The 14,688-nt window shown below is 41.9% G+C and overlaps 1 protein-coding gene across 1 annotated transcript in view; it reads right to left on the reverse strand.

Moving 5' to 3' along the window:
- Positions 1-9,849: 9,849 nt before the first annotated feature.
- The window catches only part of ehd4 (EH-domain containing 4), a 29,305-nt gene continuing 24,466 nt past the window's right edge, over positions 9,850-14,688 (reverse strand). Inside the window, exons 7-8 of the mRNA XM_072365138.1 lie at positions 13,619-13,783; positions 9,850-11,121 (exon numbers count right to left, since the gene is read on the reverse strand). Coding sequence (XP_072221239.1) covers positions 10,564-11,121; positions 13,619-13,783 — 723 coding nt within the window. The 3' untranslated portion in view covers positions 9,850-10,563. The remainder of the gene's footprint in view (positions 11,122-13,618; positions 13,784-14,688) is intronic.

Consider the following 14,688-nt stretch of genomic DNA (forward strand, 5'->3'; position numbering starts at 1 on the left):
GTGGCGTGGGCTAATGCATCTCATAAGGAAACTGACTGATTGCTCTTTAGAAGGTTGAGAAATGCCTGTACTATTGCCATGAAAAAAGCAAACTTTATTGCTACTGGGTCCTTCCCTTCTCCCCCTTTTGATACCCTAAACAAATCAGTGAGTAGTGTCCCAGCTTCTTCTGCACATCAGGGTCGTGTCAGTCAGTTTACCTTTAAACCTGTCACTGTTGCTGAGGTGCACACGGCCCACAGACTTTTAGATTCCAGAAAACCAACAGGTCCTGATAACCTAGAGCCCCATTTTTAAAAAATGGTAGCTGATTTTATTGCTTTCCCCTTTAGTTATTGATATTTTATTTAATTTTCAATCAGTTTTTAGAAAGAAGCACAGCACGACTACAGCGGCTTTGAAGGTTGTCAGTGATTTTATCCATTCCCTGGATAAGAAGGAACACTGTGCAGCTCTGTTCATAGACCTGTTTAAAGCATTTGACACTGAACCACATGATCATGACACGCCGACTACTTAGTGTAGGTCTGTCTGAACAGTCTCTCAGGTGGTTCGATAATTATTTATCAAACAGATCGCAGTGCATGCAGGCTGAAGGCCTCACCTAGAACGCTTTAAAAATAAAGAAAATGGTGTGCCTCAGGGTTCAATTCTGGGCCCATTATTGTTTACCATTTATATTAATAATACCGGGCACAATGTTCGAAATGCCAACTTTCACTTCTATGCAGATGATACTGTTATTACACTGGATATTACTGTTGTTACACTGGAATTGTGATCTGTTTCTATCATTGTTTTGTATTGTTTGTCTGTAATTGTGTTCTAGGACTTGCAGCTGTCTTGGTCAGGACACTCTTGTAAAATAGATTTTTAATCTCAATGAGGCTTTCCTGGTTAAATACATTTTAGATCAATTTAAAAAACATTTTTTGGCAATATAGTGTATGTACCATCTATGGTGATATGATTTACAGGAGTGAGCAAATTCAGAACACCTGGAATTAGTAGAGCCAAGGAGTGGTCTTCTGGTCACAGTAGAGCTGCCCATTGACAAATAATTTATCCACCGCGATAACAGCATGGGAGCCTCCTTCTATGAACTTTCTCCAGATGGGGAACAGGACCCTGCGTCTTTCCAGGATTTCTTTAGGAAACTGGTCATTAACGCTGTAGTTTGTTCCTCTCAGCTCGCTGCCACAGCTCCTCTCCAGTTCGTTGTGTTTATAATGCTCAAACTTGGCCACAATAACTCTAGGTTTGCGGGCATCAGGTCTCTTCCCTCCCAGGCAGTGAACTCAGTGAAAGGTGATATTCTTCACTTCACTGTATCTCCCGAAAGTTTAAAGTATGTTTGGATTAAGTTTTTTATTGTTAGTTCAGGATCCTCATCTGCCTGCTCCGGGATTCCAGAAAACACCAGGTTGTCCCTCATACTGTGAGCCTGGACATCAATAATTGTTTCTTTAACCCTTAGATGCACCAGTGACAAGACCCTACACTAAAAATTACCTGTGTCAGAATCAATGTGTTTTTATGCTATTTTGGTTATTTTGGTTAAGAATAATCATTTGTAATTTAAGGTAAACACAAGAAACTTGTGCTAAAGAAAAAATAACCAGACTCAGTGAATAGTTCCCTATAATCTCTATAGACCAGTGAGCAGTGCTGACCAACATGTCATTGGGGTCATCAGGTGGGAACCTCCTTTCATCAGTGTTTCGTCCAGTTGGGCCAGGACTCCTCCAGGAGGCTAGACAATGATCAGTGGCGTCCCAGAGTTACTCCCCTAATGCCAGCCATCACTGCTCCTCACACCACAACACCCTTCTTTTCGTCCACAGCCACAGGCTACCCCAGCCTCTCACCAACTGCACACCAGTCATAGCAGGTGGGATACAGACCCTGGTTCAGGTAGGGGGTAGAACTAGAAGAGGCAAAGATAAGTAGGAGTTAGATTCAAACCCTGGTTCAGGTAGGGGGTAATGAAAGTATAGAGGGTGCCAGAGGTGGAGGCAGGACAAGACACACCAGCAGATTCAGCAGACAAACTCACCTAAACAGTCCTACAATCACTAAAAATGCCAGCAAAAACAAGGCCATACAGGCCAACTAATCTAAAATGGCCACCTGGTTTTAAAAGGGTCACATAGGCCACACCCTCCACTTAAATATATCCTGGATTTCTTCCTTGCTTCTGCCAAGAGTCTGTTTACCCTAAGTGCTCCCCCTGCTGGGCCCCCAGCTACTATTGCTTCTTCTAATCCAAATCCACTGACTGGACTTTACTGCCTCATCTGACACTTCCTTCACTATTTTCCTCACACTCTGTCCACTTACACCCAACTCCCTCAACAATGAGACAACAGACTTTGCAACAAATCCTCTACATCCTACTTCCACTGGACAGATCCTAACTTTCCATCCTCGCTGCTCTGCTTCTGCCCCCAACTCTACATACCTAAGCTTTTTCCTTTCATATGCTTCTGCCACTAATTCCTCCCAAGGAACAGTCAGCTCTATGAAATAGACGCTCATTCTACTCCTAGACCACAAGACTATATCAGGCCTTAGATTTGTAGAGGCTATTTCCTGGGGAACAACAAGCTTTCCTCCTAAATCTAACTGCATCTCCCAACCACAAGCATCCTCTCAGCTGCCTTGCCTCCTTATTAGCTTATTAACTTTCTCCCCCTCTAGAACAAACTGAATTGCCACTCTCTTCACCTTAGACCCTCCTAAATGCACCTGCCTTCATTTATCTTCAATACCTGCCACTAAGTTTCTTAATACTTGGTTATGTTGACACGTATACCGGCCTTGTGACAGATTAACTTTACAACTTTACAACTTTGAACAAACAAAGCAAGACTATGAAAAAAACAAGACAAGACTATAAATAACTATGAACAAAGAAGGAACAAGACTATGAATGAATACTATGGGGAGAAACATGACAAGAACATAACCTGAAAGCAAGACTATTTAAACATAAACTGTGACACATGGCTATATTGGACAAAACTGAAATGCCAAATAGTAGCATTTAAAATTGGGAAGGTTTAGGCCTTCCTTAGTATAAGGCTTGGAGAGTAGTACATTTTACTTTAGGGTTTTTAATTTGTAATAAAAAAAAGAGGGAATAACTTTGTTGGTCTTATTGAAAAAGCTCTTAGGGTCATGCAGAGGCATACATAGGAATAAATAAATAAATAGATTTTGGTTCCACATTCATTCATCCGGTGAATTTTGTAATTCTTTTTGAAACCAAGAGTGATAACATCCTGGTGGAAACTTAGCAGTTTGTGTGGAGTCATATCAGATCAGTAGGTGGTCACACATTGTGTCACCAGGACAGATTATTTGAGATTATCCTAAGAATACAGACAGAAATGTCCTGGAGCCCTTCTGCATGTGGCCCTGCATGTAGTTATCGAATCTAAACACATACTCAATCTCTCTTGAATGTGTTCATACCTGTATCCAGTGTGCTGTTTGTCCAGCATGAATGTTAGTATCAGGTCTAAACAGCCTCTTAAAATGTCATGAGGCCATTCCTCTGGGCTTGATACCTGTGTTGGTGGGTGTGGTACTGACTTTTGGCCATCTGGAGATTCCCTCCTCATGCATAAATGCACCCCGCCTTCCTCCCACCGTCCAAAAACATGAATGTTTGGTTAATTGGTGACTCTAAAATTGTCCTTAGGAGTGAGTGTGAGCGTTTGTGTGGTTGTGTGTCTCGTTTGTCTCTGTGTGGTCCTGTGATGGACTGGCAGACAGGGTGTACCCCGCCTCTTGCCCGATGACCGCTGGGATAGGCTCCAGCCCCCTCCTCAACCCCAAACTGGATTAAGCAGGTATAGAAAATGGATGGATGAAGGCTGTGTGAATGTGAGTGTGGTCTTCTCTGCTCTTTGGCAGGTTTCCACTCCTCTCAGGTGTTGCTCATCATCTCATCACTGGAGCTGCTTGGAACATACAGCTGTGTCATTACCTCATCGTAGGATTATCTTATCTACCCTGTTTGGATCTCAACTCAATGCCAGATTGTTCAGTTTTCCTCTGTGGTAAACGTTGACCAAATATGTAGCTCCTAGGTTTCTGACCCATTGACAAGGTCTTTAGCTAATCTTGTGTTCTCCATGTTCGTCTTATGAGGAATCTGCAACTTACCTCAGCTGGTCCCTGCTGAAAAGACGATTCCTAGAAACCATTACACCTTCCCACACCGAACCCAGAAACCCACCCACATCCTGAAGGACGGACCCGTTGGCCTGGTTCCTTCGTTTACCCTGGTGACTGAGCTTTTTGATTGCACGTCAGACGGTTTGGATTACCTGTTCCCTTTGAGGTTCTTCAGGCTCCATAACTGCCTGGCACCTCTGCTTCCTGGTATCCACATCTCAACGACATCACTGGTGGAACTTACCTGCCTGACCACTCGCACCCCAACCGTTCTCCTGGAAACCTGGACGTACGAGGACTCGCTCATTAATTCAGACATTCATTATTTTAAAGAAATCTATTTGAACCATTTTCCAGTGCCTCGTCTACCTCTGGGTCCAAACATCTTGATCTTGTGACAGTGCCGTAATGAGGCATTTGCTGCAGGATCCTTGCAGTTGACCATCATGCCATCACAGAAAGTTATCCCTTTAACTATTTGTCATACTGAAAATATACTGCTAGATTTAAAATTTGAGATGAGCAGATGGAGGATAAATAAAATATCTTCTCTGAAGGATGGGATGGAATTTGTAGTTGATTTAAGTGATAGTCTTGGTTCATTCCATTTGACTATATCATCCAAAAAACACTTCAGAAAATTTGAAAACAGAAGATATGAATGCAACTTCACAGAAGTCCTAAAAAAAGATAAAACAAGTCAAAATATAGCTGCAAGCAGCGATGGCGGGGTCTAGCAGAATAGCAGGTAAGCCTGCGGCTGCTCAGGAAGGCATCATGAGTCCATAGACCAAGTTTGGTGTTTGAAATGAACTCGTCTTCATCCAGGGATTCCAACGGTACCTCATTTGTCCAATTTGAACCAACGGCTCCAAAGCTATGAGCAAAATGCAGTTTTTGTACTTATAGCGCCCCCACTGGGTGGACGTTCACCAGACTTCTTGGGCTTCTTACAGACTTGGTCATGAGTCTGTGTTATAAGTTTGATGTCAGAAGAGCAAATGGTTGCTGAGATATGGCCTCACGTCCTGTTTGGCGCATCATCGCTGAGTTTGATTGGCTGCTACGGGCAAAGGGAAACTAAATAAAAGATTCCACATAATAGTTCTTGTGAGGCTTGGTCTGAACATTCTATGTGTCAAGTCCCGTGGAAATCAGACAATCTGGGTGACCTGTAATGCATTTTGAAGGTTTTTGACATAATTCAAAATGGCGGACAATCAAAAATGGCGTGAATGACGTCATAGGATTGGTTGACCTCGGCTATATTCAGGGATTCCAGCTGTACCTCATTTGTGAAATTTGGACCAAGGGGTCGAAAGATATGAGCAAAAATGCATTTTTGTTAAATATAGCGCCCCCTATAGGTCAAATATCACTATAATTATTGGGACTGTTTGGGATCAAGTTATGAGTCTGTGGTATAAGTTTGATGTCAATAGACCAACCGGTTACTGAGATATGGCCTCACGTCCTTTTTGGTGTAGTCGCCACCAACTTTGATTGGTTATAATGGGTGAACAAAGTCAAAATTGAAAAATCCGCTTCCTAGCTTTTGTGCGGATTCGTCCAAAGATAATCTGTACTCATTTTCATGAGAATCGGTTAAAATTTGTGAACGAAGAATCCTTTTGAAGGTTTTCAACAAAATCCAAGATGGCGGAAAATCTAGTCAGACGGAAAATGACGTCATAGGGTGCGTTGGACTCGTCATGATCCAAGGATTCCAACGATACCTTGTTTTTGAAATTTGGACCAACGAGTCAAAAGTTATTTAGCTGAATGGGCTTCAAACTTTGACATGTTGGTGGCGCTAGAGAGTTTTGAATTTGGGTTCCAAATTTGTTGAATTTGCTAATGGGACTGTCCTAAATAGATGTGCAAAATTTCACAACTTTTTACCATTGCGTTAATGGGGCTGCCATAGACTTCAATGGTGGCGGAAAGTAGAAGAATAATAATAAATATAGCTGCAAGCAGCGATACGGGGTCTAGCAGAATAGCAGGTAAGCCTGCGGCTGCTCAGGACGGCATCGTGAGTCCATAGACCAAGTTTGGTGATTGAGATGAACTCGTCTTCATCCAGGGATTCCAACAGTATCTCATTTGTCCAATTTGAACCAACGGCTCCAAAGCTATGAGCAAAATGCAGTTTTTCTACTTATAGCGCCCCCTCTGGGTGGACGTTCACCAGACTTCTTGGGCCTCTTACAGACTTGGTCATGAGTCTGTGTTAGAAGTTTTATGTCAAAAGATCAAATGGTTGCTAAGATATGGCCTCACGTCCTGTTTAGCGCGTCATCGCTGAGTTTGATTGGCTGCTACGGGCAAAGGGAAACAAAATAAAAAATTCCTCATGATAGCTCTTGTGAGGCTTGGTCTGAACATTCTATATGTCAAGTCCCGTGGAAATCAGACAATCTGGGTGACCTGTAATGCGTTTTGAATGTTTTTGATATAATTCAAAATGGCAGACAATTAAAGATGGCGCACAAGACGTCATAGTATTGGTTGACCTCGGCTATATCCAGGGATTACAACGGTACCTCATTTGTGAAATTTGGACCAAGGGGTCGAAAGATATGAGCAAAAATGCATTTTTGCTAAATATAGCGCCACCTATAGGTCAAAGATGGCCACAATTCTTGGGCCTGTTAGGGATCGAGTTATGAGTCTGTGATATAAGTTTGATGACAATAGACCAACCGGTTGCTGAGATATGGCCTCACGTCCTTTTTGGCGTAGTCGCCGCCAACTTTGATTGGTTATAATGGGTGAACAAAGTCGAAAATGAAAAATCCGCTTCCTAGCTTTTGTGCGGATTCGTCCGAAGATACTCTGTGCTAATTTTCATGAGAATCGGTCAAAATGTGTGAACGAAGAATCCTTTTGAAGGTTTTCAACAAAATCCAAGATGGCGGAAAATCTAGTCAGACGGAAAATGACGTCATAGGATGCGTTGGACTCGTCATGATCCAAGGATTCCAACGATACCTTGTTTTTGAAATTTGGACCAACGAGTCAAAAGTTATTTAGCTGAATGCGCTTCAAACTTTGACATGTTGGTGGCGCTAGAGAGTTTTGAATTTGGGTTCCAAATTTGTTGAATTTGCTAATGGGAATGTGCTAAATAGATGTGCCAAATTTCACAACTTTTTACCATTGCGTTAATGGGGCTGCCATAGACTTCAATGGTGGCGGAAAGTAGAAGAATAATAATAATAATAAGAAAAGCTACTAAAACAATAGGGTTCTGCAGCTTCGCTGCTAGACCCCTAAATATAGCTGCAAGCAGCGATGGCGGGGTCTAGCAGAACAGCAGGTAAGCCTGCGGCTGCTCAGGAAGGCATCGTGAGTCCATAGACCAAGTTTGGTGTTTGAAATGAACTCGTCTTCATCCAGGGATTCCAACGGTACCTCATTTGTCCAATTTGAACCAACGGCTCCAAAGCAATGAGCAAAATGCAGTTTTTCTACTTACAGCGCCCCCACTGGGTGGAAGTGCACCACACTTCTTGGGCTTCTTACAAACCTGATCATGAGTCTGTGTTATAAGTTTGATGTCAAAAGATCAAATGGTTGCTGAGATATGGCCTCACGTCCTGTTTGGTGCGTCATCGCTGAGTTTGATTGGCTGCTACGGGCAAACGGTAGTGAATTAAAAAATATCACTGAAAAACTCATGTGAGGCTCAGTCTGAAGATTCTATATGTCAAGTCCCGTGGAAATCAGACAATCTGGGTGACCTGTAATGCGTTTTGAAGGTTTTTGACATAATTCAAAATCGCGGTAAATCCAAGATGGCGCGAATGACGTCATCATATTGGTTGACCTCGGATATATCCAGGGATTACAACGGTACCTCATTTGTGAAATTTGGACCAAGGGGTCGAAAGATATGAGCAAAAATGCATTTTTGCTAAATATAGCGCCACCTATAGGTCAAAGATGGCCACAATTCTTGGGCCTATTAGGGATCGAGTTATGAGTCTGTGATATAAGTTTGATGACAATAGACCAACCGGTTGCTGAGATATGGCCTCATGTCCTTTTTGGCGTAGTCGCCGTTAACTTTGATTGGTTATAATGGGTGAACAAAGTCGAAAATGAAAAATCCGCTTCCTAGCTTTTGTGCGGATTTGTCCGAAGATACTCTGTGCTAATTTTCATGAGAATCGGTCAAAATGTGTGAACGAAGAATCCTTTTGAAGGTTTTCAACAAAATCCAAGATGGCGGAAAATCTAGTCAGACGGAAAATGACGTCATAGGATGCGTTGGACTCGTCATGATCCAAGGATTCCAACGATACGTTGTTTTTGAAATTTGGACCAACAAGTCAAAAGTTATTTAGCTGAATGCGCTTCAAACTTTGACATGTTGGTGGCGCTAGAGAGTTTTGAATTTGGGTTCCAAATTTGTTGAATTTGCTAATGGGAATGTGCTAAATAGATGTGCCAAATTTCACAACTTTTTACCATTGCGTTAATGGGGCTGCCATAGACTTCAATGGTGGCGGAAAGTAGAAGAATAATAATAATAATAAGAAAAGCTACTAAAACAATAGGGTTCTGCAGCTTCGCTGCTAGACCCCTAATAATAATAAGAAAAGCTACTAAAACAATAGGGTTCTGCAGCTTCGCTGCTAGACCCCTAATAACTAAATAAAGTCTTTACCACCAGAGGTCACTGCTCCTCTCCTCTCTGCTGCATATACAATGTAAGCAAAAACCAATACAAGTGGACACAACCTCTCAATCGCTTTGCTCTTCAGGATGTTGTCTGTCTCAACAAACAAATTAGCAGTGAGCTGGTTTTCTTTTCTTGGCATCTGGGTTTATTCATAATGCAGCTTACTTTTTGTCCGATTTCTCTAAATTGTCCTTAGGAGTGAGTGTGTGTGGTTGTTTGTCACTGTGTGGCCCTGAGATGGACTGGCAGCTCTTGCCCGATGACCACTGGGATAGGCTCCAGCGACCCAAGCGACAGATTAAGCGGATATAGAAAATGGATGAACTATAATACTTTCTTGGAAATGCAGTTTGTAAGAAGCATCACAAACAATACCCCCCCCCCTATTTTACTGAATTCATGTCTAAGGTCCAAAAGTATCCATTTAGACGTTTTAGAATTAAACTGAAATTCAATTTTGCAATTCTTAAATGCATTTCTAGTGTCTCATTGCAAATCTACAAGATTTATGCGATCTGAGTACGACGGTGTTTCCTCAGTTCTTTCGTCCCTTGTATGGTGGGACATCATGGGGGGTGGGAGGTATAGTTTGGAATGCTTCTTTTTATTGATTCTAAAGTTTTGCTTTTTTTTTTGGCTTAAACACTAAGAAAGTTGAGCTACATTTAGTTTTCATTACAAGAGCTATGAAAATAAAGTCTTTTTAGATACAACTTCTGTTGTATGCATGTTGTGTTGCATGAGTAAAGGACGTCACTGTTGGTTGGGTGGCCATCTTTGGTCATCTGTAGGCTCCACCCCTGGCTCCAGCCTCGCCAATGTCCCTATTGCCCAATCTTATAAAAAATAGCATGTTCTTTTTCATTCATCTTAATGAATTACAAATGTAAAATCAATGTTCTGTGTTGAGCACTGAGTGGTCACAACAACCATTCTGAAAACACGCGAGATTAAACCATGATCTGAAACAAAAATTGGATTATTTGACAACAACAAAAGTTGCAGGTTTTATTCAACTTCAAGCAATCAAGCTTCTTTATTCCACATCCCTGGAAATGGAAATAAACTCCTTTGAGAATTTTGATTAATCAGCAGGAGAAGGTTTTTTTTGGGGGCAACTTGGTGAAATCAGGGAAGACAAAGAACTTAGAAAATGAAAAATAGGTGAGCATCGATCTTCCCTTCTTTAGTGAGATTTCTGATAAAGCAATCTGAGCAACAAAAACAATAATGCTTAGAATATAAATAAAGTAGCTGAATTAAACCGTGTGCTATGCAGTCATGAAAACTTGCTTTGTGCCATTCCTTACATGATTAAAACAGATTTTTAGTTTGTCAGAAGTAAATTCATATGTTTAAAATCAAGGATACACTTCAGATCAGACATAATCATGTGAAAATGGTAACTAATAGCAAACAGACGACATTTATCAAAAGAAGCTATGGCAGGAAAGGGGACTTTTCTTCATAAAAAAGTTAACTTTCAAAGTAAAAGTGTCCAAATGACACCATAACTTGTCACTTTTCTTCTTTGGTGTCTTGGAGTCAGCTAAAATGCTCAATATATAAACTCTTATGGGATAATATAAAAGTTCTATATTCGAGCATATATTATCATCTCGACTTGTGGTGGATTTTGCCGGATCAGTCAGTCTCTTGTGTGGTTCGCTTGGCACAGTCACGGCACTCTAGTCCTCAGTGTGGTTGTATAGAGCATCTGCAGTGGGGTTTTTGCGGTGGGCGGGAGGCACAAGATGATCGGGCAGCTCAGTGGGCAGCTCGTAGCCCTCCAGTTTGATCTTGATGAGGTGCTGGGCGAGGGCGAACTCGTCATCGTCCAGCATGCCATCCCGGTCGCAGTCAGCCAGTTTCCAGATCTTTCCTAGCACAGTGTTGGGTAGCCGTGAATTCATCATCTCCTTCTTGGCATTGACACCTGTGATCTTGCCGTTGACAGGCATAAGTGTGTAGAAAATCTCATCGTAGCGGTGTTTGTCACGGCTGACAATCCAGTCCTCAGCATCAGCCCCAGCACTGATGCCCTCACCATAACCATGACCAAAGGGCCCATCTTGGGAGCCCTCGAAAGCGCCACCCGATACCATGGCTGGAGGTTGCTTGGACTCCTCCTCCCTGATCATTGTCATCAGAACGGCGATCTTTGTGGCTAACATCTTATCCACAGACTCAATCAGTTTCATTTTCAGAGATGGGAACTTACTGAAATCGTAATGCTGCAGCATGTCCTGGAGGAGAAGAACAAGAGACACAAATGAAAGTCTGCAGAGTTCTGTAAACACTCGTAATCAGAACTGTTCATCTTACATGTGCAGACCTGCTGTTAGATCCAATTAAACCTCCCTCGCTGTCAGAATAAATAAAAATTTTTTCAACAGGATTTACTTTTCAAAATGATCTCTAGTTGCAAACAAATAAGACAAATTAAGTAAAGAAAAGTATGCTCTCATGAACTGCAATAGAATAAACACTGTCAAATGTAATCTGCAGCAAAAAAACCCCAAAGAAATGGCTGATTATGAGTCTGAATCTGTTATCCAGGGTAAGAAAGTCAAATAAATTCCTGGCTGATTCAAAGTTGAGACTTTGTCTGTCTGTCAAGTTAGAAACTGGGCTGCATTCAAGCTGTCATTACCTGATGTGAGTAGCTCGGATACAAGCACGCTGAATAGCGTAAAAAACAAAACTTAGATATATCAGTTACCTAATAGAGGTATCCGTCCCAGATAGATGTGAAAATAAAGGTTTTGAACAAATTAAATCTTCCTTTTTTTAAAACAAATTTTCTACAAACGAAGACCTTTGGTAGAGAAAACCTTGCAAAAGGAACAATGTTTAACGTATCTTGGCTCAAAGGTCAAAAAGCATCAAGAGGTTTCTTTATCTTGACGTCTTCATCAGTGCACAGCAGCCATCATTTCAGCCCCCTGCTTATCTGCAGCCACTGCTCCCTCGGGGTGCTCCTGCTCCATCTCGGCTAACCCAACAACACGCTCCATGTGGTCGGTCCAAAACACGCGGGGACATCGACCGATACATTTAGGATGAAGTCTGAAGTTAGCTTTAGATTCATAAGTTTCATAAGTCATTTTATCTTTAAGGAAGTTTCTATAGAAAAAAAGCCACATGCTTGACACTTTTATGATGTCAAGGAGGGAAGTCGCTGCTTTTCCTTATGAACTTTTTGTGCTTTTAATAAACATATTTCATATTCATCTTGTGGTCCAGGAAATCATATTATCATTTTCATCTTTTTTCAGTCCAACACAAATTATTTTGTACTTTTTTTTTTTAAAGTATAACATATAGCAGATTCAGAGTCTTACATGAAAATCCATTTTATATAGATTTAAGACACTAGTTGCTTAAAACAGGCCAGGGAATTGTGCTTCTTCCACATCCTTCTCTGAATAACCACACTGTCACAGGATGCAAATGCACATATTTACTGAACACCTTGGATAATCATTTGCAGAGCCAGCAGTGCAGTGCAGAGGTTTGAAGGCTGCACACCTAACTCAGGGTTTCAGGACTGACTATAGTCAGTAGACACTCCATGGATTGATTTTCTGCAAAGACAATCACGACTAACACCTGGCAATTTTTTCACCTGGTGGTTTTACAGCCTTTCACCAGATATACCTGGGAGTAACTGCTCTAAATGCCAGATTTAGTCTCCCCCTCCACCTACTGATACGTCTGCAGTGCACCAACAAGCCTATTGAAGCCCCAGCAGGACATAACATACACAACTTAATCCAAATCCATTTGTGATTAATCATCTGAGCAGTTTGCTTTGGCTAAAACCAGGTCTGTTTGACATTTTAATGTGGCTCGTTTGAGCCGATCTCAGAGCGCTTTGCTCGATGATGTTCTGTTCATGCTTGCTGCAATATAGATATAAATGAAACTTTTCTTGTTTTGACGTGATTCTGCACCGATGGACATGTAGCTATGAATATTGTAGATCCTTTCTGCCAACAAATGGTCCTAAATCTTACGCACTGGACCATTGAGGGTCTTTTTCAGGACACTGACTGTTTGTAAGCTGAGCACACATCTCCCCAGGGGACTGAGAAATCTGAAAAACATCCATTCCTGCCAATTATCTAGTAAATACAAGTGCAGCTTGGGAATAGACACACACAGTGAAGAATCTCTCGGCAGGCTTAAAAACCAGCTGCAGTTCAGTTCATTCTGTCCCAACTGTTAAAAACCTCCCTGAAATCAGAAAAACAGTTCACTTTGTCCTCTGCTGCTGACACGTTACTCTCAGGCTGTTTGCAGCTGATATGATGCAAAGTTAAAATCTCAAGCAGGGAGATGCATCAGAGAAAAATCTGACCCGTGATATAGTGTGTAGTGAGTCAGGAGAGGAGCAAGTCACCAAAAACATTTTCCCAATTCTAACACTGGAGTTCCCATCATACCCTGCAGGTTGGAAGCAGGAAGTAGAAGTTTTTATCATTTGTGGAGTTATGCAACACTGTATATTTGAGTCCATTTGGGAGCATGTACCTATGCAGAGACAACTGTCACTGCACAGTAACAGCAATGTGACGTTTGCCTGTAAGAAAATGAGGGCAGAGAACAAGAGAGAAGGGAAGGACATGCAGCAAAGGGCCGGGACATGAGCCAGGACAAACGCAGCTCAAAGTTAGTTGTTGCTAACTGCACGCCCGTCAGCAGCCACACTGCATTAGGAAACAGCACATTTGTTTGTACCTGCATCTTGTTTACATTAGGGAAGTCTCCAGGGCTGATATGATGCTCTCTCTGCAGGACAGTGTAGATCTCTGGGAGCCTCATTATCAGCTCTTCCTTCTTTTTCTCCCGCCCAAAAAGAGATGGCATCTCCTTCTTCAGGTAGCTGATGATGTAAGCGTGCACCTGCACAAACAACACCAGCTGTCAATGTTTGCATTTTGAAAGGTGAGACAGCTGTTCACACTGGTTTCACCCAGTTTCTATCAGTATTTTTGTATCTCCACCTTCACAGCCATTGTTCAGGAACAACCTGTGACCAAAAGAACATTGAAAGGGGTCATAGGAAGCTGAAGAAACACTGCAGTTGTGCTTTGAGGCCACACTGGGACGTACTCTGTGAGATGACATCAGTACCATAACGAAATGTGTAACATCTGTGTGGAGAATATCATCCCCACCAGGACAGGGAGGTCATTCCCCAATAATAAGCCCAGTGGCCTGAAGGAAAAGGATCCTTCAGGAAAGAGCTGCCAAATCAAACCTTTTTACACAAGACAGACTTGTTTCCATTAGTCTGACACAGAGCAGAGGTACTAACAGAGGCTTCCTCTGTGATAATAACAATAAAGTGTTTCAGTCTGTGATAAATAACACAACACAGGCATAACGTTGTAACGTGTGCACTTCCTGTTAGTCGTGATACAGAGCACTAAAGTAAATCTAAAGAATAAAAAGATGTTGAATTAGTTGTAACATATGAGAGCCACGCAAAGCTAATCAGTTATTACTTCTTTATAGCAACGATTAAGCTAACTCTGCATCGGTCTGTCCCTCTGTCTTCTCTCTGAGCCACTCCAGCAGTAAAATCTAATCTGATGCCTATTCTTGTCATGTGTCCTGCTCGTACCCTTTATCTCTTAAACCTCCCTTCCTCTTATGGTGTTGTCTCCATTTTCTGCCTAAACTTAATTTGTAATGATGACAGTGTCCGTTTAAAGAAATCTTCTTTTGCTTTTTTAAGCGTGCTGCTGCTAGTTGACGGTCGGTAACATGGTACCATACAGCAGAACGGGGTCATGCCAGCCCCT

This window comes from Leuresthes tenuis, unplaced genomic scaffold (genome assembly GCF_036924035.1).
Source record: "Leuresthes tenuis unplaced genomic scaffold, fLeuTen1.0.hap1 SCAF_15, whole genome shotgun sequence".
Taxonomy (NCBI): Eukaryota; Metazoa; Chordata; class Actinopteri; order Atheriniformes; family Atherinopsidae; genus Leuresthes; species Leuresthes tenuis.